We start from the raw sequence: 26,046 nt of genomic DNA on the forward strand, positions 1-26,046 counted from the left end.
CAGAGTGGCCAGACCAAGGCACCATGGCTGCTGAAAAGACCGAGACACTTGCCTCCAGAGTGCCTCAGCTCTGTCCAGGACTCACCACTGGGTGGTCTCATGTTGCCCTTTGCTATGGCGGGATACTGGGCATGGAGCAGTAGGCGTAGCCATTACAGCTGGCATAGGAAATAGAGGATGGGGGAGGGGCAGCTTCAGAGGGAAGAGTCTTTGGGTCTGGCCTTGAAGTGCAGGTGGTTGAGCTCAGGGCCACACACATCTGCCCGGTGGGTACACTCACTCTGGGGATGAGGCAGAAGGGTTCTGTCCCTCCTAGTGAGGTTTGTCCTTGAGGGAGGGGCTGGCTGTGTAAGCTTTATGGCAAGTGCTATCATGTAACCTGAGAGACCCCCCCCACACACCATAATGCTTCTTCCTGTCAGCTCTATGCCTCGAGGGCAGTGGAAGAGCTGTCTACCTTTGTGGGCCCTTCTTTCAGAATGCCCTCTGACACACAGAAGGCACAGGCACCTTCCAGAGACTGCTCCCTGTTGCTGCCTAGCTGTCACTCTCTTGGTCTGTCTCTGTTGCTATCTCTATGTCTCTTGGTGTGTGCATCTCCTTCCTTCCTCTTTATATCTCTGTCTTTGTCTCCCTCAACACTACACAGGGCAATTTCCTTGTTGAAGGCCTACTATGTGAAGCAACAGTAGCGCAGTAGGGCATAAGTCTATTCTCATCACCATTCCTGGTGGTGCCCAGTTCTTCCTTTGGGGCTCTGTGCCCTTTGCCTGGGGAACCCATGTCAGCCTCCCCCATCAAGCCCCCCATCCCATCCCTTCCTGCTGCCTCCCCTGTATGGTCCAGGCCAGTCACCCTGCTCTGTTCTCTGCTTTTCCATGGGATCCTCAATAACACTTCTTCCCCTCAAATGGCACTGACCAATGCCAATCCTGAGCCTGGACTGTAGATCCCAAGCCCGTACCATCTTCTGGGCCCATTGTGCTGAGAGTCCCTGGAGCCCCAGGGAGCGTGCATCAGCTCTCTGCCACTGCCCAAGCCTGGGGTGCTGGGAAGGTGAGGTGACCTTCCTGAGTCTGATTTTCCTACTTGTGAGATGGGGTGCTGGTCCCAGTCAGACCTTCTGTGGTAGGGGGTGACTAGAGTGGAAGTGTTGGTTCTGGCGAGCATCCCAGAGCTGTGCAGCATAGAGGAACCACAGCTGTCTGGGCCGTCTCTGTTGATACTTGTGGCTCTGGTGCCATGGGATTCTCTATCTCCCTTTCCTCCTGTCTTTTCTCCAGACTCCTCCTCCTGCAGCCAAGCCACCTGGAAATCCAACTTATCCAACTTGGAGGGTGACTTTCTTGAGCCCTTCCTCACACCCATCCCTTCACCCTCTCCTCTCCCTGTGTCTCTGCCAGTCTCCATTGGGGTCCTTCTCCCCAAGGTCCTGCCTTAGACCCGAGGTCTTTCTACTGTGGGATCTTACACTACTCCTCAGCCCCATCTCCCTCATTTTTTCTGCTCAGGGATCAAGGCCACCCTGTCATGCTCTGTGGCCTCTGTCTGCTGCACACACCTTGGAGCCTCAACTCTATGGCAGAGCCTCATACGTATCTTGAATACATATCTTGAATATGTATTGAGTAAATAATGGATGGCTAAAAGACTTAATGCAATGAAAAGGACTTTGCATGCTCTAATGGGCCACATGTGGGCCTCTTCTGATAAGCCAGCCATGGGGTGGCACTAAGCAGCCTTTGGAGCCTCCATAGATTGAATTTAGTTTCATCCAACAGAAGCGAGGCCCACCTTGGTGGCTAGAAGAAACCTGGACCCATCAGCAGGAGAGGCCGGAGGGAGCCCTGGTGGGGAGGGGCTTCAGCCTGGAGCTGAATTCTAACCTTCGACTGGTGTTCATGGTAACTGTCGGGGTAAGGTGGTGCTGACTTGTGAATTGTAGACTACTTTGTAGAGTCCAGCTGGACAAAGATGTCCCCAGTCATGGCCAAATTAAGTACCCCCTGTCACTAGGTGGTAGTGTTTATCAGTATCCCAAGACTCAGGCGGCTGCAGGGCAGGGCAGGGCAGGGCAGAGAGAGGGGCTCATGAATTATAGGATAGATAGGTGTAGAGAGGGAAGGGAAAGAGGGAGGGGGAGGGAAGGGGAGAGAGAGAGAGAGAGAGAGAGAGAGAGAGAGAGAGAGAGAGAGCGCTAGAGCACCACAATCACAATCTACGGATGGGAAGCTTGAGTAGGGAGGGACAGGGTACCAAGCTGTAGCCAGCAACAGCCTAATGGAGCCGCCTCATCCTTCAGTTGACCCTGGGCTCATTAAGATCAAGCTAGGGCTGAGGGCCAAGCAAGCTGCCTGGCGAACAAAAGAGCTTGTATTTGGAGAGAGGACCATTAGCCAGAACCAGGGGAGGGTTGCAGGGCTGAGGAATGGCTGTGAGGAGCAGAAGCAAGATAAGGAGCAGGGGGGTGGGGTAGGCAGGCAGTGTCTCAGACTTCAGACCACAGCTCTACCCAGTGGAGACTGGGTGTTGATGTCCTGCCCCAAGGTGAGAGATGAGAGGTCATAGGCCACAATCCAGGCTGGGGACCAGTCAGCAAGGGATGGACAACAGGCAGCCTGAAGCCCCTGTGTCCATGTGCTGTGTCTCAGAGAGAACCAGGCTGTCTGGTCTGAGTGTGTGATGGAGTCTGGAGGAGAGATGAAGCCATGAAGCTCACAGGCCCCCTAGTCTGCATACGGTCAGATGAGCTGCCAAATGCAGGCCTTGCCCATCACCCTACATAAGACCTTCACTGGATCCCCATAGCCCTCAAGATTCATCTCCAGTCTGGAACAGATCTTGAACAAGAACCTAAAGGTCCTTGACAAGTCTGGGTATCTGTCTTCCTCTACCTGCAAGGGTTACCATGTCCAAGCCAGAATTTGGCCAGGCTGAGTGGGACAGTTCCTTAAATGGCTTCTCCAATAATTTCTTCTGTCAATTCGAGGCCTAAAATAACCTGCTTCCAGGCTGAGTTGGTGGTGTGTTCCTTTAACCACAGCACTTAGGAGGCAGAGGCAGGCAGAGCCCTGAGTCTGAGGTCAGCCTGGTCTACAAAGTCAGGACAGCCAGGGCTATACAGAGAAACCTTGTCTTGAAACACACACACACACACACACACACACACACACACACACACACACACAGAGAGAGAGAGAGAGAGAGAGAGAGAGAGAGAGAGAGAGAGAGAGAGAGAAAGAGAGAGAGAGAGATCGACCTGGGTGTGGCCTCAGTCCCCAGGGAGAATGGTGACAAGCCAGTCCACCTCCTGACCCTTCCTGTGGAACCAGGCCACCCTCTGCCAGAAGCATAATTGTGGACAAATAAGCATCTCAAAATTAGGTTTCATTAACACACAGGATGACAACAGGAGACACAGGCTTCTGAATGAGAAGTGGGTGCTGGGGAGGAGGCTCTGCCCAGAAGCTGGAAGCAAAGAACAGAGCTGGGCGGCTGATCACGCCTCATTGAGAGCCTGTACCCAGCCTCTGCCTGAGCAGTCTACATGCTTCACAAGTCTCTAACTACGGCCAAGGCTGCCCTGGGTTTAGAATTAGAATCTTGGTTCCATTCCTGACTTTTCCATCTCCTCACTACATCTACTTGGGCCAAACCAATCTCTTCTGCAAAAAAACCAACCAAACAAAAAAAGGTAGCAACTTCTGAGTGATTACTAGGGGTTAAAGTGACTGACCACTTCAAGACTATTCTTCTTCTTCCTCTTCTCTCCTTTTTCCTCCTCCTCTTCTTCTTCTTCCTTTTTTTCCTCTGCCTCCTCCTCTTCCTCTTCCTCCTTTTATTTTATAATGAGTCAAGGTCTCTCTATGAAGCCCTGACTGGCTTCAAACACAGTGTAAACCAGGGTGGTCTTGAACGTACAAACATTTGTTTTCCTCTGCCATGGAGTGCTGGGGATTCCCAGCAGGTGCCACCAAGCCTGGGCTTAGGATTATTCCTGAGTATGAATTGGGTTGAGACCCTGCTATTCCTCTTACCTACCATCTGACCAGAAGTGAGTGCCTCACCCTCTCAGCCTCAGTCTCCCCATCTGTGCACAGCGGCAGCCACTTCCTCCACAGGAGGCGATGTGTGGTAAGTGTTAAAATAGCTAAAACCGGCTCCCATCTATGACTGTCATTAGTTTTACCCAAATAACAGCAGTCTGGGCTGCCTGAAAAAAACGAGGTAATAAGTGTGAGGGAAATTAGGGCTCTCCCAGAAAATACCTGATGGATCAAATTCCACCCAGAGCCTCCACTTAGCTGGGTGTCCACCCTCGCTTCCGGTGGCCCCACTGCCCTCAGCACTGTTTTTCAGCGCAGGGAGGTAGGATCCATTTCGACCCTCGATGACTTTGGGTGATAAAGAAGGAACTTCAGGTGCCTTGAATCCAATCTTCTCCAGAAAGTGAAACAAACCTGGAAGTTAGAATTGCTCTGAGGCTGATAATTCTGGGAGGGCACCTCTAGGCATTAAAACTAAATTAGATCACGGTACCTCTGCTATTACTAAATAATTCCCCATGATTACACAAGGCAGCCATGAATCCTGATGGCGATGAACTTCAGGTGACTTACTCCAAATAACTGCAAAACTTGCAGGCTCATCTGATCGCTTCTCTATAGTGTTGCAGGCAGGTAATTATGCTAATGGGCCTTTAAAAAAAATCACCTTTCTAGTCTGGGATTGGGAGAGCCTGAAACAGAAATGTGAGCAGTGTGTACTTTCTGCAGCAGAAGCTGGGCGCCATGTCTGATTCCAAAAGGGCGCTTTGTCAAGAGGAAAAGTAACCCCATTATGCAGTTGGAATTAAAGTGGCTTGCACTCTCCTCTCTTCTGATCTCTAAACATACGGTTGGGACTCATCATTCTAAGACGGCAGGCACACAACAGAGGCTTTTAGCTAATCCAAGCTCACAGGTGTAAGTTCGAGTCTCCAGGCAGGGCTCTGGCCACCGGCTGGGACACTTAACATACTCAAGAATGATTCTGATGCTTCAGGAAAACAGAGGAGCAGTACTGTCCTAGTCAGGCTTATCACTGCTGGGATGAAACACCATGACCAAAGCAACTTGCGGGGAAGGGGTTTATTTGGCTTACACTTCCACATCAGTGTTCATCACTGAAGGAAGCAGAACAGGAACTCAAACAGGACAGGACAGGATCTGGAGGCAGGAGCTGTTACCGAGGCCATGAATGTGTGTGTGTGTGTGTGTGTGTGTGTGTGTGTGTGTGCGCGCTCACATGAGCTGGTTACTGGCTTGGTCCCCATGGCTTGCCTTAGTCTGTTTTCTTATAGAACCCAGGACCACCAGCACACGGGGGGGGGGGGGGCCCACCCACAGTGGGCAGTGCTCTTACATATCAATCATTAAATAAGGAAATGGCACCCAAGCCTTTCTACAGATGATCTTATGAAGGCATTTCCTTTGTCCATTTTTAATGATTTGTTTTTATTTTATGTGCATTGGTGTTTTGCCTGCATATGTCTGTGTGATGGTGTCAGATCCTCTGTAACTGGAATTAAGACAGTCATGAGCTGTCATGTGGGTGCTGGGAATTGAATCCAGGTCCTCTGGAAGAGCTGTCAGTGTCTTAACCACTGAGCCATCTCTCCAGCACCTACCTGTCATCCATCCATCTATCCATCCTTTCTTTCTTTCTTTCTTTCTTTCTTTCTTTCTTTCTTTCTTTCTTTCTTTCTTTCTTTCTTTCTTTCTATGCAAGTACACTGTAGACACACCAGAAGAGGGCATTGGATCCCACTACAGATGGTTGTGAGCCACCATATGGTTGCTAGGAATTGAACTCAGGACTTCTGGAAGATTTGCCAGTGCTCTTAACTGCTGAGCCATCTCCCCAGCCTGAAGGTGTTTTTCTTAATGAGGCTCTCTCTCCTCATGACTTTGGCTTGTGTCAAGTCGACTTAAAACTACGCAGCACACGTATCATGCACATTTTATTATTTACTATTTGTTTATTTCTGAGGCAGGCTCCCAGGTATCCAGGCTGGCCTCAAACTAGTAAGATCTGATTTTTCTGCCTCCATTTCCTGAGGGCTGGGATTACTGACATGCACCACCAAGTCAAGTTTCCATGGTGCTGGGAATGAACCCTAGAGCTTCCCATGTGCTGGGCAGCCACCCTATAACTGAGTCACAGGGGAGAAAGTAAACAATTGAGAATGTCTTAGCACAAGTATATAAAAAGACTGCAGAGGACATACACTAAAAAGCGGTCACTACTCATATAAACGCTTTAAATCAGGCATCTTGTATTTCATCTGGCCATCCTACTCACAGCCCCTCACATCACCGCTAGCCACGACCTACCCCGGTCTGACCTCCACCTATGTGCACACAGCCAGGCAAATTCCTATAGCAAGAAGCCCCGCACTCCTCACCACTGCTGTGCAGATGTTTGTCATGCGCTCTGGTAACTGTTTTCTGGTGCTGTGATTTTTATGATCTGCCCTTTTCCTAAGGAGCCAACCTCAGCCACAGACCCCCCTGGCCACATCTCATTCTTAAGTTACCTTCAGGTTCTGCATCTGTCTCCGGTTAATCCGCAGTATCTCAGGGGCCCTGCCTCTTCCCCTCTGCCATTTGCATTTTCTGTCTTTCTTTTTATTGTTTTATTTACTTCTATTTACATTTCTGTTTATCTTATGTGTATGAGCGTTTTGTCTGCATGTCTGTCTGCGCACTACGTGCATGCCTGGTACCTCTGAAGGCCAGACGAGGATGTCAGATTCTCTGGAATTGGAGTTTCAGTTAGTGGTGAGCCACCATGTGAGTGCTGAGACTGGAACTTGGGTCCTCTGTAAGAGAATCAGAGCTCATATCCACTAAGCTGTGTCTCTAGCCCGACTTCATCTCTTGAGACAGGATCTCTCAATGAACCTGGAGCTCATGGATTGGCAATACTGACTGTGGGTGAGTTGGGTTCCAGGGATCAAGTAGTCTCTACTTCCCTAGCAACAGGATGGCAGGTGCCAGCTGTATCTGGCTTTTTGTGTGGGTGCTGGGAACTCAAATTCAGGTCTTCATGCTTGCACAGAAAGTACTTTACCACTGGATCATTTCCCCAGACCCAGAAGGAAGCTCTTTGTTCTAGAAGAGAGCTTGAAACATACCCTTCCACAAAATTTTCCCTATGATAGCCATCCATGTTGGATCTTTCAATTCTGGCTGAACCCCCCTGGGCTATCTGTTGGTCTTCACTTACTGTTCCTTTCGGGACTATCCCCAGGATAGTCTCTTGTCTTTCCCTTTAAATCTACCTTCCTTCTCCAGATTATACATGCCTCCTGCCCAGGATCAGCCCAGTCAATGCCTCTCAAAGAAACCTGAGCTTCTGCACATGGCATTCAGGACCCTAAGAACTCAACTTTCCTTCAGCTTCCTGCTTGTGGCTGATACCTGCCCAGAGGTGCTTAACTCTTGACCCTGAGCATAGCAGGTTGTAACATGCTTTAGCATGGACCGTCCCCTCATTGCCTGATTGTATCTTCTGCTTTAAGAGGTCACCTCCTTGGGGAGCACCCTCCTACTCAGGCTAACACTAGGGACCACAGCCCCATCCTCTGTCTTAATAGTTAACAGCTTATGCACAGTATTTAATAGAGGGGCACTCATGTATGGGCCACAGGCAGGTTTCCTAGTGGCTCTGCTGACACCACAGCCTGCCTCTTTCCCAATCCCTGGGAGCAGTTTGCTGGTCTTTTCACCTTTGTCCCCAGCCCTCAGCTCAGAGCCTGCCCAGAGAGGGCCCCATGTCATCAACTCAGAGAATACATAAACAACAGGGAGAAGCTGCAGGGGCAAAATCAGAGCTCTGAGGTCTGACTAGACTCCCACAGGACTGCTCCTCTCCAAGCCGGAACCGGCATCACTCAGTCCCTCCTCCATGACCAGTGGCTCACACCAGTGTTCAATTCCCAGCCCCCCACCAAGGTAGACATACATTCCTACTTTATTCTTTCTCTCCCCTTCCCCGCCCCCGCTTCCCTGTCCCTCCCCACCATGCCTGTCATCCTTGCTGTAGGAGTCCTGTGAGCCTGAGCCTGGGTGAGTATCTGAGGATGTTTTGGATCCTGGGTTTTTGCTTGTCTACTTTTTTTTTTTTTTTTTTTTTTTTTGAGACAAGGTCTCATGTATCCCCCGGCTATCCTGGAACTCCCTATGTAACTCAGGATGGCCTTGATCTGACTTTCCCGCCTCCACCTCCCAAGTGCTGGAGTCACAAGCATGCACTACTATGTCCACTTTATATGATATTGGATATGGAACAAGTCTTTGTGCATGCTAGGCAAACACTCTCTGCCAAACCGTGTCTCTGCCATGCTTTGAATCCCATTTCCACTAGCAAGCATCTGACCTCTCCCCCAACCTCCGCAAAGATCCCAAGTCATAAGCTATTCTATTCAGCTATAGTACACAGTATGCAGAAAGAGGGTGATGTGGCAGCAGTTATGAAGACTTAGATTTAGAACCAAACAGGCTTAGCTCAGCCATTTTCATGCTGCGTGCTCCTGTGCAACTCTCTCACACTCTCTTAGCTTCCATTTCCTTTTATGTCAAATAGAAATGCGTAGTATGAGCTGGAGAGATGGCTCAGAGGTTAAGAGCACTGTCTGTTCTTCCAGAGGTCATGAGTTCAATTCCCAGCAACCCCATGGTAGCCCATAACTATCTATCATGGGATCTGGTGCTCTCTTCTGGCATGTAGGCAGAACGCTGTATACATGATAAATAACTAAATAAAAGAAATACATAGTCCAATATGGAACCTCTTCAGAGCAGGTTGTAAGAACTGAGTGAGTGAATACACAACCTTCTGCCCAGGCATTCAGACTTGTCTCCAGCCAGACAGAAATGAAGGAAATTCTGATAAACAACAGTGTCCTATGATGAGAGTCGATCTATGGAGGTGTGCAAGTAGACCTAGGTTCATCCCTTTGGCAAATGTTCACTGAGCACATACTATGTGCTGGAGCCCTTGCTGAGGGTCAGCAGTGATGTAATGGTGAACTGAACCAGGGGCGACTGCTGTACTCAGGGTCCCTCAACACCAACTACAATCAGTACTGTGAAGGAATAGTGCTAGCTAGCTACAGGTATCTGGTGAAAGCCAGGCGACTTGCTCTGAGGGAGTGACATTAAATGGAAGAAGCTAACCAGGCTAGGAGAGGAAAGGACAGAAGAAAAGTGTTCTGAATGCAAGTGGGAGGTTGGTGTGCAAAGGCCAGGTCTGAGGAGGTTGTTTACCTGAGAACTTAGAAATTAGCTGGAGTGGCTGACAGCAAAAAGGAAAGCAGACCTGGGAGGCTTCTGATCCATCTGGCTCCCAGGCCAGCCTCTGATGCATGCTCTTGTTCAGAACTGGTGAATTCCCTTGGAGGTTTCATTTGGTTGGTTGTTTTTTGTTTTGTTTTTGTTATTCTTTTTGTTTGTTTGTTTGTTTTTTTACCAGCCCCACAAATACAACATGAAGCCCTTGAAAGCTTTTCAGCAGGATTAGAAGAAATCTGATTGGACCTGTGTTCTGTCAATCTTTCAAGAGGCACCAATGGATAGGATCCACAAGGAGAAAGGCACAGAGGCAGGGAAGTAGCTTGGTGCTCAAAGAAGCCTGGGCAAAGGACCACGGTACCTGCTGTGTAAGGTTAGCAGGTGAAGCCCTGGGCTCCTTCACTGGAACATTATGAGCAGTCAGAATGTTATGTTCAGAACATGAAGGGCAATCAGGTTCTTACCATCCAGCTGCCCAAGGAGTAAGATGGAGTAGCCCAGAAAAATTACGAGAGAAACTGGGGAAATGTGGTAAGTCAGAAGAGACTAGAATTGTCCACAGAACCACAGACTGATGAAAACACAGAACATCCTTTAATGTTGCCAGTAGGGAGGTCACTGATGGTCTAGACAGCCATTAAGAGAGATGACAGGGGCTGGGGATGTGGGTGTTGGGAGAATGTTGGCTTAACATGCACAGTACCTTAGGTTTGATTCTCAGCATATCCCACAAAGTCATGCACAAAACCAGACAGAAGAACGCGCAGGATAGTGCTCACTTGTGATCCTAGCAGTTAGCTGGGAAGGAGGCACAGTTAGGAGGACTACAAACTCCTTATCCTTAGTAACAGCAAGTTTGAGACTAGCCTGGGACTCATGAGACCCTTCCTTCAAAAAGAAGGTGGCAGACTATAAGTTGTGTGGGATTCCTGCCTTTCACGGCCATTTGCATGAGACAAAGGACCAACAGTGACTAATGTTTATGTCACCTTGGGGATATTACATTGTGCGATGGGACTTAAATCAAAGGGACTGGTTTATTAGCTTAGGAAAATCTCTCACCAGAACCCTTGAAGTGCACAGGGCTGCTCTTTTTCCAGTGACCACCCAGCCCTGTCAACTTCATGCTTCTGTTTGCATGTAAAACATGTAACTCTGGCAGATTCATCTTCTAGAGTCTGGACCATAAGCAATTTCCAATCCTGCACGTTGCCTTGACGGAAGCTCCCAACAGAAGGACATATGTAGACTTTGCATATACAAGTACAGGATGATGTATTTGGTAAATCACTTCAGACGTGTCCCTAGGGAAGAAGCCGAAGGCTCTGTTGCCCCTACAGATGGAAGCTGGCAAGGAAAAGACAGGTCCAGATTGAGATTCTTGAGATATATGTGAGAACAGATTGGAGGGGAACAGAGTGGCAATGGGGAGACAAAGAGGAGGGTCCGCAAAGCTGGCATGCTGTGCAGCTCGGCACCTGGAAAGGAGGATGCTGGGAGGTGGGACAGCGCAAAGCTGCTAGAGCAGGCTCCCAGGTCCCGGCCAGCCTCCAGGTGCATACGCCTGCTCAGAACCAGCTCACACCCTTGTTGTTGTTTTTAAACCAGCTTTCTAATTGTGTAGTGGCCCAACTGGGTTCCTTCCACCCTCCTCTGCAAACATCTTCCTCTTGGTCAACATTCACAAAATGGCTGCTTGACCTAAGAAGGGGGCCACGTATATGACTTCTGTGGTCTTATAGACTCATCCCAATCTCTCCCTGTGACAGGCCTCAGCGTATCCTGGCCATGCACACCTCAACAGGGAGGCTCGGATGAACGAAATGGCATGTCAGACCACACAGCTGGTAAATGGTTCAGCTCAGATTGAATGCAGCTCTTTTTGACCTCAAAGTTCACGTTACTCTCAACACCATTCATGAAGACCAAGCAGTCCATCCGGGAAGTAGTAGGGTTGTCCTCCTTCTGAGAGTTTGACATGGTCTCTTTCGATCTCAGAGTATTTGGATTCACTCAACTCTTCGGTTTGTAAACTGTCCTAATTAATTCCCCGGGCAGAGGATGGGCCTGCAGAAAAGGTGTGATACGAGAAGGTATAGTAGTACTCATCCATAATCTTTGTACTAAGAAGTCTGAGGCAGGAGGATTGCAAGCTTAAAACCAGCATGAACTACACCTTGTCTTGAAAAAAAAAGTCTGCTTGAGGAGACAAATCTAAAACTAGGTGTCATCATCCATCTTGTGATGATACAGACTGAAGTTCAGGTGCTGGGGAGCTGCCTCAGGAGTAGATGTGAACCCCCCACCGCACCCAGGGTCACCCATGGCAGAATTGTATCATACAAGTGCTGAAACAGAGACAGGGAGCAGCAGGCTAGGACGGTACACTGCCTGTGCAAACCCCTTGAGAGCACAAGTGAGCTGAGGGCCTTGGAGGCCTAGCCTGCACAGTGGGGCTGGGGAGTCCATTAGGATGCAGCCAGGCTGAGCAGCATTTCAGGGAAGATGGACTAGGAAGCTATTTGCATTCTTTGGGTTTTCTGAGTACTTTACCACAAGCCAGGCTATGTTCATGCGTCAGCACTTAGACACGATGACATCATTAAATGAAGGAAAGTCGAGCTGGAGAGACAGTTCAGCAGTTGAGAGCACTGGCTGCTCTTCCAGAGGTCCTGAGTTCAATTCCTAGCAACCACATGGTGATTCATAGCCATCTGTCATGGGGTCTGATGCCCTCTTCTGGAGTACAGCTGGTGTACTCATATACATAAAATAAATAAATAAATCTTTAAAAAAAGAAGGAGGAGGAGGAGGAAGAGGAGGAGGAAAGTGTCCCTTTGGATCAGGACTGGATAGTTTTAAGTCTTCTCATTAGTCTTGCTTTGTGGGTTTTTTTTATTTTGTTTTGTTTTTTGGTTTTGGTTTGTTTTTGTTTTAAATCTGGGGTCTAGAAGTATAGCTCAGTGAGTGTCTAGCATTCACTCACAAGGCCCTAGGTTCAGTCTCCCAAAATAAAACACACACACACACACACACACACACACACACACACACACACGTGCACGCGCGAGACAGACATTTATGCACTTACCACTCCAGTCAAAAATAAATAAATAAATAAAACCTTACCCAAATGGGAAGCCTCTTCCTCCCGCCCATCACATCACCCTCGGTCTCCCTGGGGTAAACACTTTGCTGAAAGGTGCATTTATCATGCCCCTGCATGCTTTCTGCTTTTACATCTGTGCATGCTCATGTGATATATGGGTATTTGGGTTTTCGTGTTTAAAGAATCCAAATGAATGATATCATGCAATTTGTTCCTCTGCAACTTGCTCCGTCTTCTCCCTTCCTCGGAGACTTGCAGACGCTCTAGCTAGTCCCCTCACGGCGGCAGGCAGAGACTCTCAGAGCACTCCGCAATGGGTCTGTGTGGTGTGCAGATGGCCACGGGCTGCCTGGCCTATTTGGGGGACACACATTCACTAGTGTGTCTGGATGACCGGATAGCTGGGTGTTTTTCAATGCTTCCAGGCTGTTTTCCAGAGTGGCTATCACCACTTTCCCTCCCAGCATGGGCGTTCTCCACACTCAGTATTCCACTGTCTCCCTTTTCTTTGGGTGCCAATCAGACAGGAGCGATGTGACACTCCTGACAGAGGCCTGGCTCTGTGTGTCCTTGGTAACAGTAAGGCTTTCTTTGCATCTGTTTAATGGCCATTCACGTACCTTCTGCTAGGAGCCTGATCATACATGCTTTGAAGTCTGTTCGTAGCTCAGGATGTCCTTGAACTTCTGCTCCTCCTGCCTCCACCTCCCGTTTGGCTAGGATGACAGGTTTTAGCCACCACACATGGTTTATGTGCTACTGGGGATCACATACCAGGCCATCGCTTTAGCAACTAAACAACAACCCCAGCCCTCTACCGTTTCTTCTGAAAACCAACTTGTTGGGGATCTTTGAATATTTTGCATTTGCTTTCCCTATATCTTCTTCTGATAAACATGGAGCTCACGTTTTAATTAAATGCCTCCATCTTTCTCTTGATGTTCTGTGGGTCTTCAAGAAATCGTACCCTCTGACAAGTCTGTTTGTTTGCTTCTTTAGAATCAGAGGCTCACTGTGTAGTTCATGCTCATGGCCTGGAACTATGTAATCCAAGCTGGCCTTAAACTCACCACAATCCTCCTGCCTCAGCCTCCTGGGCTTACTAATGTGAGGCACCATGCCCAGCTTGTTTGTTTTCGCATTTAATCTTTTGTATCCCCGAAACTGACAGTGTGAAGTAGGGATTCCATTTTTCTTTTCTAATACAGACATCCAATTGCTTCAGTACCATTTATAGAAGAGTCTACTCTTTCTCCGCTGACCGCAAGCACTTCTGCCAAATATTAAATTTCCATACATGTGTGAGTCTATTTTTGCAGCCTCTATTCTAATCCCCCAGCCTATTTATTTACCCTTACTCTAACACCACACGTACCTCTTTAGGCTCCTCCCACAACTTCTGAGTGCAGATCCTGTCTGAGTCTTTGCATCATGGAAGGAACCTGGATGTAATGGTTTTGCTCACAAGAGGCTTCTCAGATATTGTCTTGGGGCTCTAAAAACTTCTTTTTTCTCTCTCTCAAGAAGAGGAGATAGATCCAGAATTGAGGTGGCTTGCCAAAGACACATCATTGAACAGTGTTGGGCTTTCAAAGCCTCCTGGTCCATCCAGAGCACATCATTGCCCTGTATCTGACATGGAGAAACTTCAGAGTGATGACTTTGTGCTTTGTTGGGGCTCAGACTCCATTTCGTAGGGCCTCTTGCTAACAAGAATCGGGGACTCTCATTTAGGTAGACACGTGTTATGTTCCATCTTCTGAGGACTGTGATGGTGAGGAAAGTCGGGCCATGGTCCAAGGTCAGTTTCAAGAGCCCTCTGAGGCGTGCACTTGGGCCCAAGGCGCAGCTTGAGAGGACGCAGTCTTCCCCCTGGAATTACAGGCGTCCTCCCGCCCTCCCGCCTCGAGAGGCAGGAATGCGCAGGATCAGCTTTCAGCAGGGCCAAGGCCGCCTTTCCGGGGAGCTCCCCGGACAGGCCCTTCTTCAACGGCCGAATTAACTGGTTCTGTCTGTCCGACTGGGAGAGCAGCTCCCACTAAAAATAGCAGCCCCGCTCGGGGCGGCCTGCTCCCCGCCCGGGCCCGCGCCACCGCCGTGGGAGTCCGAGCCGGGACGGAACGAGGAACCCCGGGGGAGCGCCCGCACTCTAGGGCCCGACCCCCGAGGCCCAGGCCGCGTGCGCAGCGCTGGCGCCACAGGTGCCACGGAGGGAGGCCGGTCCCACGCCGGCCGGGATGGGCGCTGGGCGCTCGGCCTCTCGAGCGCTCGCCTGGGCGTCCCTGCCGCTGCTGGGGCCTCCCGCGGGCGCGCTCTGCGGGGACACGCTCTGCAGCCGAGGTAAGGCCGGGCGCGCGCCATCGCGGGCCTCCGCCTCCTCCGCGATCCTCCCCTCCAGGCTACTCGCGGTCCCCCGGGGCCAGGCGGGGCGGACCCGGGCATCCACTGGTTTCGGGGATAGGAGCCAAGCGAACTCTGTCAACTCACCTGCCAAAAAGATCGCAAAAAAAGCGTTTGCCCCCTTCTGGTCTCAGTGTTTCCCTCGCGGAAAATGGGGCGATGAAATCAATATGTGCGGGCCAAGGAAGTTGGAGGGCATCGAGCAGGACAGATTGAGGTGTCCCGGAGTTTAAGTAGATGGGGTGCTACGGTCCTTTTCTCAGGCTCTGCTACCTGCCTCCAAGCCTGAAGTTGGAGATAGTGCTGGACGTATGGGAAAATTAGAGGGGTCAGCGCGCGGGGGGCGGGGGGGGGGACGATGCTTGCAGGGCGGGGGTAGTTAGAGGGTGGCAGAGGAGTAAGGAAAGAGAAGCCTCGGTCATCTCTCTGTCCCTGGGCTACTGCAAGGGAGGCAGGGAAGGACCTGGGAGGGAGGGCTGAGGCCAAGCGCGACCTGGACCCGGCTGAGCAGGGCCAGCGGAGAGGCGTGTGGCCCCGCCTGGACCCTGGCCAAGCCCGGGCGGGGGCGAGCGCTGGCAGCCGAGGGGTTCGCCCTGCCCAGTCCGGCCGGGCGGGTGGTGGAGATGTGGGGTCGATTGACCAAACAGGTGCGCCCCCGCCCCTCCCCATCCGCCCCCTCTGGGGCCCGTGGGCGGGCAGAGCTGCTGCAGCGGGGCCTCCGATTGGCAGGGAAGGGCAGACCGGGTGGCCGGGCAGCAGAGAGCCGCGGCGCCGCGGGAGGCGGCGGAGCCGGCCGGAGCTCTCTCCAGCCCGGCCCGCTCCGCTCGGCCCAGCCGGCCCCACGGAAACTTTGCTAAGCAGTCCTCTGCGACCCGGAGACTTGATGACTACGGGACCCTGGCCCTGGGCTACTCCGACTGCACAGCGCTCAGCGGCCAGGCCAGCACGTAGAGGTAATGGCTGAGGACCACGGGTCAAGTTGAGGGTACCCTAACACCTGCAGGGATCCGAGCAGGGTCTTCTTGAAGACCTTGGGAGCTTTGATACCTCTATAGAGCTACAAGGCTGAGGAGTGCGCCTCAGTCTCGCTTCATCAGTTCTCATTTCAGCTCTCCCGCGGGACCTCTGAGGCTTGTCAGACCCTTTAAACTTTGTTGTTTTCTGTCTCTGTCCCTGACCCGCAGCCCGGCTGCAGGGCTGATGCTTTCCTCTGGAAAGGAGAGTGCTGGTGTCACCAGGAAAGCACCTTTAGCTGGGGCCTGCCAACTACTGGTGTTGGGGTACAGGGTTCTCCAGTCTTATCAATTTCAGAGGCTTCCTATGACTCCCAAATTTCAGACCCCAACACAGACACACACACACACACACACACACACACACACACACACACACACACACAACGTCCCTCCCATGTGGCCATCAACTTTGGGATGTTTGTAATTATTATTAGCTAGTGCTGTTACTAAGGACGCAAGTGGCCACAGAGAGGTCTCTCCTCTTTCCTTGGCCTGCTTCCAGCCCCACCCTCCACTGACAGAACACACCTTGAGAGCCACAGACAGCGTGGGGAGAGAGACCCAAGCCACCTGGTTTCCAGGCCCCAGCCTGGTGAGCATTGAAAGCTCTTTTGAGCTTTTCTGTGTTGTGCTTTATCCCACGTCCTTCAGCTGTCGAAGTGGCCGCAGGGGAGTGGGAGTGGGCTTCAGTTTTAACTGCAGCAGTCGCAGATGAAAGTCATAATAGGAAACATTATTCTTCCTCAGTCTGAACTCCTTTCCATTTTCTTGACCTAAAGACTATGCGTCAGAATTAACCAGACCTAACAGCCTGCTCTAGACTCTAAACACAGGTTCGAATCTCAGTTTCCTCTTCTCACTGTCTTCCTAAACCTCCTGAGCCTGAGCGTAAGGGATCCATACCAGCAGGATCTAGTGAGGCTTTTATGAAGTGAGGCATGGAGGTCACCTGCTCCCATCTTTGGTGCTTGGGGGACACAGCATCTGTGTGCCTCAGTTTCCCCTCCTCTCAGGAACAGTCGAACACCAGGCCTTTTGAGAAAGGTGCACATACTGTGTAAGGACAGAAGCGGTAGGTCCCAGAGTTCAAATGGCCCCACCGCTTCCCTTGTCTGCTGTGAATGTGTTAGAGAGTGAAGCCTTTGAAAGTGGAGGTGACAACTATAAACACTGAGAAACCAGGACCTCGCTGGCTAGCATGCAGGAGAGCAACCTGATCCCAGCCGCCAGTGTTTCTTCCCTGGGCTACATCCGGAGCCGGTACACATCTAGTGTCTTCAGCTCAGGTTCTCCAGGACAGGGAACAGGAGGCTCTGGCCTTATGACTGGACATCTCCAGTCAGTTAAAACGTTCTTGTTCAGAGTGGAAATCTATAGCCCGATTACTTCTACCAATGAATGTTTGCACAGACCCTCAGGCATCTCTTAATGGCTCAAGTAGTCTCTGAGGTTCCCCAGTCTTGGCTTTCAGTGTCTTCCCTTAGGCACTCAAGGCAGGGGAACTGAGTTTGTCAGTGGCCAGGGCACCGTTTGTTTATTTTGTACCAGGTCCTGTGCTGGGGACATTATACATGTGTCATTGCACCAAGGGAATGCTGCGAGGCTGCATCCTTTCTTATCCTCACTTTGCATATAAAGAAATGGGTTTAGCGTGAGGAAGGGACTTATCAAAGGTCATACAGTCAGTGATGGGGGTGAGCTCCGCCCCAAACTCAGCAGCAGTCCAAAGTCTTTTGTCCCTCTTTGAATGCTTACTATGGTGTGTGTGTCTGTGTGTGTCTGTGTGTGTGTGTGTGTGTACTTGTATGTGCACTTATGTCCAGGATTGTCTGTTATTGTCTGTTGTGTGTGCCAGGATGCTTTTATCACAAGCACCCACGGTACCCATTGAAATGCAAATTCCTCATCTCCACTCCTGACCTAGGGATCTTCTCTGCAACAACTCTTCAGGCCCTCTGCATAGCTCAGCTTGAAAAGCCTCACCCTCAGCTACTCTGAGAAAGATAGGTATGTGGACAGTGATGGAAATCAGGGGCTGGGACACACGCAAGAGAGAGCAGTCCCGTGATGCTCTCGAAGTGTGCATGCACAAGGGCAGACCTTTGACCTCTGCTTTCTGGAGGATTGATACACTTTGCTGAGACCCTTGTGCTCTGTTGTTCAGTAGTTACAGAGGCAGGAGAGGTGAGTGTGACCTCCCTCTTCTCCTCATTACAGTGTGGGTGCTCGGACCGTTCCAGCTAGAAGGAGGAGGGACCGATGTTGTTCTGCTTCTTGTTATATCAGTCTTCCCTGGAGGCCATCTCTGGGGATTTGTCTCTTCTGAGGCTGGGCTGACTATGGAGGGAAGGACACGCTCGCATGGACCTCTCCAGTGTCACATTTCTGCCCCTCAAGCTCTGTGGCAGACGGAGACTTATTCTGCCTTTTAACCTTTTGATCCCGCTGAAGGCTATGGGTAAATTACATGCGTTTTATGGTTGAGGTCCAAGGGGTCCACAAAAGGAAGTGAACATCCAAAGACCACATATATTATGGGGAGAATGAGCAGAAAGTGGAAGAGCCAGGACTTGAACTCTCCTCCTCTGTATATTCAGTGCTTCTTAGCACTGTGACTTTTTGCGGTTTTCCTGTCCATCTGGTGGTGGCTTTGATGTTAGAGATCTTGCCCAAGAAGATGGAGAGGGCCTGTGGTATTATATAGCAGGTGATCCTGGGAGAGTTCTTATCCTTAGGCTCCTCAGATGACAAGAGGATAGAGTTGGGGCTGTTCAGCTAAATGGCTGAAGTCCTTTAGAGCTGTGACGTCCCCTGGCATCTCTGAGGAAGGGTATCACAATGGGTTCAGGGCTCAGTGAGGTTGCTGGTCTCAGAATCCACAGGCTTTTGCATACACAACACTGCAAGAAGGTGACCATGAAAGTGACTGGGGTTCCTGGCTTGGAGCCAAAGGAAGCTTGAGGCTCTGGGACAAATTCAGCTATAGTCCCCTTCCCAGGACCCTTCCAGGGTGGAGTAGCCTGGGCTAAGAGACCTGGGGCCGGGGTAGGCGTGGGGGGAGTATATAGCAACTCTAGTTTCCCTCTCAAGTTACCACCTCTATCTCTCTCAGCCTTTTCTACTTCTTTCTCTCAGCTGGTGCCCCTGCCCAGTGCTCTAACCTTTTGCAGGCAGAGTGACCCCAGGCTTCTTGTACTTATACCTTGTGCCTGGGGTGCCCAGCGGCAAGGTCTCTTGAAGCAGCCCTTGTGAGCTTCAGCTTCCTCGCTGTCATGAATCTTGTTTCCCGTTGACAGTGGTTGCCTGTGTCCTACCACAGCATCAGGGCCTAATCCCTGGGCTACAGTGTGTGGCTTTGGGTTCCTTTCTACTTACTTCCCTCTGCTCTTTAGGCTTCCAACACCCTGGTCTATGCCTGGGACTTCTGGACTATCCTTTCATCTCTGTCACTGTCTGCCTGCCCAGCAGGCTCTCACCACCTGAGGATGAGCCAGTCCTACTTGGAACTGGCTAACTGTATCCCATGCCAGCTGTAGGCTCCTGATTCTCCTGCCTCCACGTCCCAAGTGCTGGGACTCCAGGCTTGTGTGGTCATACCTTGTGTATGCTGTGCTGGGGCTGGAACCCAGGGCTTCATGCATATGAGGCCTCCCAGCTACGTCCTAGCCCTGGCTTTTGCAGCTCCTATTAGTGTGCAGACTTGCCTATCTCCCAAGGCAGGCGCTGGACTTCTGGAGTTGATAGACATGGTACTTCTCATTTGAGTGTCCACAAGATGAGTGAGCCTAGCACTAGTGATGCCTGGTGACTCTCATCCAGCTTAGCCAGTGCCCTGCCAACACTTCTGGCTCAGAGCATTTTCTTTGTATCCTGTATTTTAGCACAGCCAGGTAGGAGCCTCTGTGTCTGCACTTGGGCTGGGCAGCTGAAGGACAAACAGATGCTTTGGATTCATGGACAGATGTCTGTCTCTTTTATGATTATTTTGGATCTGTGACTCCCCCTCTATTTCTCTCTTTCTCTCTCCCTCCCTCTCTCTCTCTCTCTGTATGTGTGTGTATGTGTTATATTAAAGGTAGAATTTGGGACCTTATACATGGTAGGCACATATCTGCCTCTAGGCCACTGTCCACTGTCCCCTCCCCCACCTCAGTCCTGAAATGCTTTTCAAAAAGTCCCTTCTGGCTTTAAGGCATCTAAGATGGACAGGTCTTGAAACAGGTCTAGAGGAGCCTTTCTGCAGGCTGAACCTCATGTCCCAAATGAGAAAGTCCAAGCCACCTTTAGACTCAAGAGTACATTTGGGGATTATGAAGGTTCTACTGGGGTTTAGGAGATTATTCTGGAATCACAGATGTTGTCCTAGGGGCACCAAGTGGGTCACATGACTTTCTGGGGTCATACAGCCTCCCTGGAAAGAGTTTGTCTTGTTGAAAGAAGGTTATGGAGCCCTAGAGGCCAAAGCAGAAACAAAACCACAGACAGATTTATGCTGAACACAGCATTTGTTTAAAGCTCCTGGCTCGTGAGGTCCATTTATCTCGTGGGACTGGCTTCACCCAGGCCTCCCTCAGTCTCCTGGTGACTTTCTGCTAAGGAAGCCAGGGCTCTGGGAAAGAAGACACATGGTTGGCTCACTCAGGCTAAAAATGGAACCCCTTGATGCCCCACCCCACCATCTCCCCGACTCTTTTACTTCCCTCCTGTCTGAGTGCTCCTCACAGGAGAGGCTGTTGGTGGTACTCTGGGAGCATAGCCAGGGTCTGTCCTTTGAGATACCCCCGGTGGATCATTTTCTTGGCCATTTTCCTGATGGTGGTGAATGTGGACAGAGGCACTAGCTGAGGTGGGCCTGGGGACTGGGCAGTGCATCATTGAAGCTGGGACTATAGCCGAGAGGTAGAGCGCTTGCCTGGTCTACATGAAGCCCTGAGAGCCATCCTCCATAGGAGATATAAAAGAAAGAAGCTGACACTCATGTAGGTGGGCCTGGTGACAGGGAACTGTGGCCTGAGGGAAGAAAGTCTCATCTTCTTGTGGTCATGGTGGCTGATTGCCATGAAAAGCTGTCTTGGGGATACTGCCGGATAGGTAATGGATAATGTTCCTCCTGTCCCTTGTGCAAGTAGGAGCCCTTGAAGCCTCAAAGCTCTCCACTTTTGCTAATGAATGTTCCCTTTAGGTGCCTTCCCAGTTTATCTGTCTTTGCTCCCACAGAGCCAGTTCCCTGTGGTACAGGTGCCTCAGCATTGACCCCTGGATGTGGCTCTAGCAGGGCTCACTTATTTGAGAAGGGCCAGGAGAGGGCACTGGGTGAGGGAATAAGGAAAGGAACGAATGTAGCCATTTTCAGCATTTGCTGTGATCACATCTGGCTGTCCTGGAAAACACATGACAACTGACTGAGTCCACTAGGAAACCAATATTTGCTGGGAGCTGTGAAGACCCTGCCAGACATAGTGGAAGCTGGCAGTGGTTGGAGCGGAGACCTCAGGGCCTTTCCCGGCAGAGGGACCGCCATCAGCCATCATCGCTGACTGGCGCTACTTCCAGGAGGAGAACATTCTTAAAAGGCCCTGTCACCCCCTGATAGGAATTGGCGGGGTGTGTGAGGGATTTGTTTTTCGGTCAGGATGTGGGGAGTTAAAAATAGACATTGTAATCCCTTGGGTTAGAGTCACACTTGAAACCCTGCAGAGCCCTCTGGCTCCATTATCTCCCTTGAGTGGCTCTGCGGCTGCTGCTGAAGTGGGTGGAGGCTGGGCTGCCTGCTTTCATGAGTACACAGAGGGAATGTGCACCCAGTGTCTTGCTGCACCCAGGCACTGCATCCAGAAGTGAGTGGCAGAATCCAAGCCAGTCCCCAGCCTCATTTATCTGAGTTCTGAGGAGCCCAGTGCAAGTCAGCAGACTGAAGGGGGGATGGGGGTCACTTGAAACTATTCAGGCAGACTTTTCAGCCAAGTGCTAAAGGTGCCAAGAAGGCCAGAGATGAATCAAGGCTCCAGAGAGAAAGGCTGCAAGCCAGAGAGCAGCAGAAAGCTGTGACCTGCTAGGTCAGGGAACGGGGAGGTGGTAATGAGTCTGAGGCAGAGAAATGTCCTGACGACCCCAAATTGGGGACCTTTAATGATGTAATGAGGATTGTGGGTTAGGGGTTGCAAGTTCACACCTGTAGCCTCAACACTCAGGAGGCTGGGGAAGGTTAACATGCACATCCTAGGCCAGCCTGAGTGAGGGGAGGCCCTGTTTCTAAAACAAAACAAACCCAAAAGGATTGTGAATACGATTTCACGGGCAACGGGGAGCCTTTGAGGGTCACAGAACATGGTGGGCCCCTCATCTATAAGGAGCACAGTGCTTCTTCTGACTTTGGTAGGGGCATGCCTGTAAGGTTAACTGTATTAAAGTCTGCTCACCTCACATGCCTCCTTACATCAGGAGACCCCGTTTTCTGCTGCCTGTGAAGTCTGGGAAGAGCCAGCTTTGGGGAAAGCCTGCCCACGAGTTTCTCAGCTCTTTCTAGTTTTTAAAGTAGGTGGTCCAAGCTGTCCATCTCCACTTTCAGAGGTGAGAGAAGGGAGCCAGCAGGGGTGAGGCTGTAACCAGAGGCTGTTGTCTCCTGGCCTGACTCTGGGGAACCTCTGCAGGAGTCTCCTGTGACAGGCTTCCAGGCTCACAGTCCGGCTTGTTTTACTTCCCTTTCTCCAGGCTGCTTGCCCATTCCCCTGTCGCCCTCAACACTGGTTTCTACCTCTCAGTGACTGCATGAGCTCAGCGTCTTCCAGCTCAGCCGTGGTCACTGGTGAGCAGGATCTGATGGACAGACCACCAGAAGCTGCTGGCACCCACTTATCCTTACAACTATGATTAGAGGCCAGGCTGACTTGAAACTTCACCAAGTTCATGTCTGAACTGGAATTCAGCTGCTGCCCTCCAGGCCCCGTTGGCCTTTGGCTGCAAGGCTTCCCTGCTTGGCAGGACCATCCTAATCTCAACAACAAGAGCTGGGGATCCCCACCTCTGGAAGCACCCTGGTTTTGCACCGTGACTCCTGCTGGGGCTAGAAGCCAAGTCTCTGGGTTCCCAGAGAGGGCTTCTGGCGTCAGTGTGGCTTAGTCACAGGCATGAGCTCACCGCTCACCTCTGCACTGGGGAAGATGCCAAGGTTTGGGAGCTTCCACTGTGAGCCACTTACTGGTGTGTGTGTGTGTGTGTGTGTGTGTGTGTGTGTGTGTGTGTGTGGTGTGTGTGTAGAAAAACAAACCTGTTGGTTGGGACTTTGTACTCAGCCTATGAACTGTAGGCCCAGGGAACCCACTGAGGTATAATAAATATTTGGGCTATGCTTTCTCATAGCTTTCCTGTAGAGGGGCTCTCTGTTAAGAAAGGGATTAGATCAGACCTGGAACCCAATGTCAACACTTGCTGTGCCTTGCACTGGCTGGCTGAGCCCAGGCAAAGCACACAACCTCTCTGAGCTATAGTACAAATAAATAGCCAGCTGCTCGTTCGCTCACACTATTTGAGCACTTCCTACAAGGCGGGCACTAGGTTTCCTGAGCGCCAGCTCATTGAGTCACAAAACAGACTTTGAGATCTTTGGGACTTGTTCAGGGTCACCGGGTGGGGAACGGCCAGGGCAGGATTTGAATACAGGTCTTTGTAAGGCCACGGCCTAGAGCTTAAGGCTGTGCGCTGCTTATCCAACAGCTGTGTGGTGGCCTCGTGAGGGAGCTGGAAAGGAGAAACAGAGGCAGCAAGCCTGCAGGGTGAGCAGGAAGTCCCTCCTCAAAGTAGCCTCTATCGCTGCACCCCCCACCCCTACAAGGTCCTTGAGCAGCCAAGGTGGGAACAGAGGAGAGCAGGTCAGCCCCAAACCCCCCTCTTTTCCATCGGTTGCTTGCTGGCTTTGGGGGGCAGTTGGTGTCAATCCCTTACCTGTCTCTGTACCCAGCACTCAAGATGGTGCTGCATTTTCCATGGACTAAGGTGTTAATTTGGACTTAGAATGGGGTCTGTGACACCCTTGGGTGGGAGGTGAGGACACAGCCAACTGCCTTTTGTTCCCACACAGGAGTCTGGGAAGTACTCAAAGGTGCCACCGGGGAGTGGGAATGGAGGGTGGTCAAGGTTTGCTCCTGGATTGCTGACCTCACCCCTCACTTCCCACCCCCTCAGCCCTCTATAAACTAGGGACAGCATCACCTATTTATGGGGCGATTGTTGGGTTTGAAGTAGACATGGGGAGAACACAGTGCACTGTGCATGGTGTAAGCATGGACTGTGATGGACACCAGGGCCTCTGTCCCTGCTTGCTCTTCCCCAGGGACTTTTTTTTATTTTAAAGATTACTTAGCAGTTGTAGGATACTCTGGCCAATGCCTCTTTCCCATACTTTCTGTGCCCCCCGCCCCAAGAAAATTTCTGGGCAGGACCATCTGTTTGAAAGATTTTATTTTTTATATAATGTTCATTTTCTTGTAAGGCTGGTGGGGGATAGGGTTAAGTCAGCCCAACAAAATGATTTGTGAATGTGAGTTTTCAAGGGAATGAGTTTGGTGCGTAGAGAGGGGGTTAACAAAGCTTCTTTAAGGTGCCTGACGATTTGGGGCCTGTGTTCACCTTTGCCCCGTCTGCTGTGAGGGAAGGTTCCTTGTATGTGTGGGTTGAAGCTGTGAGGAACAGGTGGGTAGGGCTCGAAGGGGTCTGAGGTTTGGCTCTTGCCTCCTCCTCTTTCCCCTTTATAGAGAGTGTGCCCTGCCTTTAGAGGGCCCTGCAGTTAGTGTAGACAGTGTGGCAGGAAGGTCAGGGGCTTCCCAGAGGATGTAGGCCTTACACCATGCCAAGAGGTGCCAGAACTGAAGCAAGCAGGCTTGTCCAAAATCGATTTTTACCAGCTTGTCTCAGCTTAGAGTGCTGGAATGTGGAGAGGACCAGGCCTGGCCTAACAAGGGAGACCCTTGAGGAGCCCAGGAGGCCTTAGATCCTGCCTCATTTTCTCTGCTTGACCCCAGACAGCCAGGGATCCCACTTTATCTTGGGCATGCTCTGAGGACAGGAGCAGAGGGATAGGAAGGAGAAAGGTATGGATTTAGATCCTGCAGACTTTGTCTCTCTGCTCCTGTGTGCCCGCAGGCAGGTCCATTTGATACCTCTGCCTCAGTTTCCCTCAAATGGCCCCACTTTCATCACTAAGTTGTTTTGAGACTTAGGTGAGGTAAGGCTTGCAAAGTGCTTATCAGGGCTGGCCTGGGTAATTATAAACCACCCTGGAGGGGACACACCTCAGCCCCCGCCTCCGTCTGTCCTCCCCTCTCCCGGAGTTCCTGTTTGTTGTTGACATCTGCTTCACCCACGGCTGCGATTTAGAGTATTAATATCCTTGCTGGAATTTCTCTTCGCATTGTCTACTTAATTACCTAATTGAATTAAGGCACATAATTTTGCTTCCTTTCCAGTACAGGGACAGGAAAGGGTCTGGTGACTTCTCCTTTCTAATGGAAGTGACTGTCAGTGTCGTATTTGGGATGATAGATGCCCCCGCCCCCGACTCCAGACTCCCCAGGTCCATGCCCATCTATGACAGCTCCCAGGCCCCGTGAATCACAGCAACTGTGCACTGGGAAAACATCAGTCTAGCTGAGAGCGTTGATGGGTTCAGCCACGTGTCTCTTTCAGTGCCAGCTTCCCATTTGGGATCCCATGCTCAGTCATGGATGGATCATAAAGAAGGCTCCTTTTAAATACTTAAAACGAGCGACCTCTGCAGATATTTGCAAAGTGCTGCTCAGTGGGAATATAAAGTAAAAACCAAGCAGGCTTCACATGGCAAGGGATGGGTGACTCCTGTCCACCCTGACGGTGTTGGTGGCTCTAGCTCTCTCTCTGCATTGTAGCTGGGGGGTGATGCTGGGGGGATGCAGGGGTTAAGTGCATTAGTCTGAAATTGTACTGGAATCCTGAGTCTCTGCTCTGCCACTTAGCACTTGTGAACTGAAGAACCACATCACTTGGATAAAGAGCAGAGGACAGGAGAGAGCTTGAGAGCCATTTCCCACAATGCCTGGTGTGTGGAAAAGAGCCCTACTTGAGACATTATTTTTAGCCAGGCACTTTGAAAAGTTCCCACTATGTTCTTTACCCCCAGACCCTCCCTCATTCAGCTTTTCTCCTTCTTAGCAGT

General features: G+C 50.9%; 1 protein-coding gene and 1 long non-coding RNA gene across 4 annotated transcripts in view; one reads left to right on the forward strand and one right to left on the reverse strand.

Annotated features, from left to right (window-relative positions):
• Dab2ip (DAB2 interacting protein) overlaps positions 1-26,046 on the forward strand; it is a 173,477-nt gene that overhangs the window by 10,225 nt on the left and 137,206 nt on the right. The window contains exon 1 of one of the 3 annotated variants that reach the window (XM_034494957.3): positions 14,548-14,784. The exons of 1 other annotated variant lie outside the window; for it this stretch is intronic. In XM_034494957.3, the coding sequence (XP_034350848.1) occupies positions 14,682-14,784 (103 nt within the window). In that variant the 5' untranslated portion in view covers positions 14,548-14,681. Of the gene's footprint in view, positions 1-14,547; positions 14,785-15,577; positions 15,798-26,046 lie in introns of those variants that run through there. One more of the 3 variants, XM_076928595.1, reaches the window with a different exon arrangement.
• LOC117703389 (uncharacterized) lies at positions 9,911-14,358 on the reverse strand. Its single transcript, XR_004606154.2, has 2 exons — positions 13,820-14,358; positions 9,911-11,402 (listed from the first exon to the last, which is right to left on the reverse strand). It is a non-coding gene; the product is annotated as an uncharacterized LOC117703389 (long non-coding RNA).

Source organism: Arvicanthis niloticus, chromosome 2, assembly GCF_011762505.2.
Source record: "Arvicanthis niloticus isolate mArvNil1 chromosome 2, mArvNil1.pat.X, whole genome shotgun sequence".
Lineage (NCBI taxonomy): Eukaryota > Metazoa > Chordata > Mammalia > Rodentia > Muridae > Arvicanthis > Arvicanthis niloticus.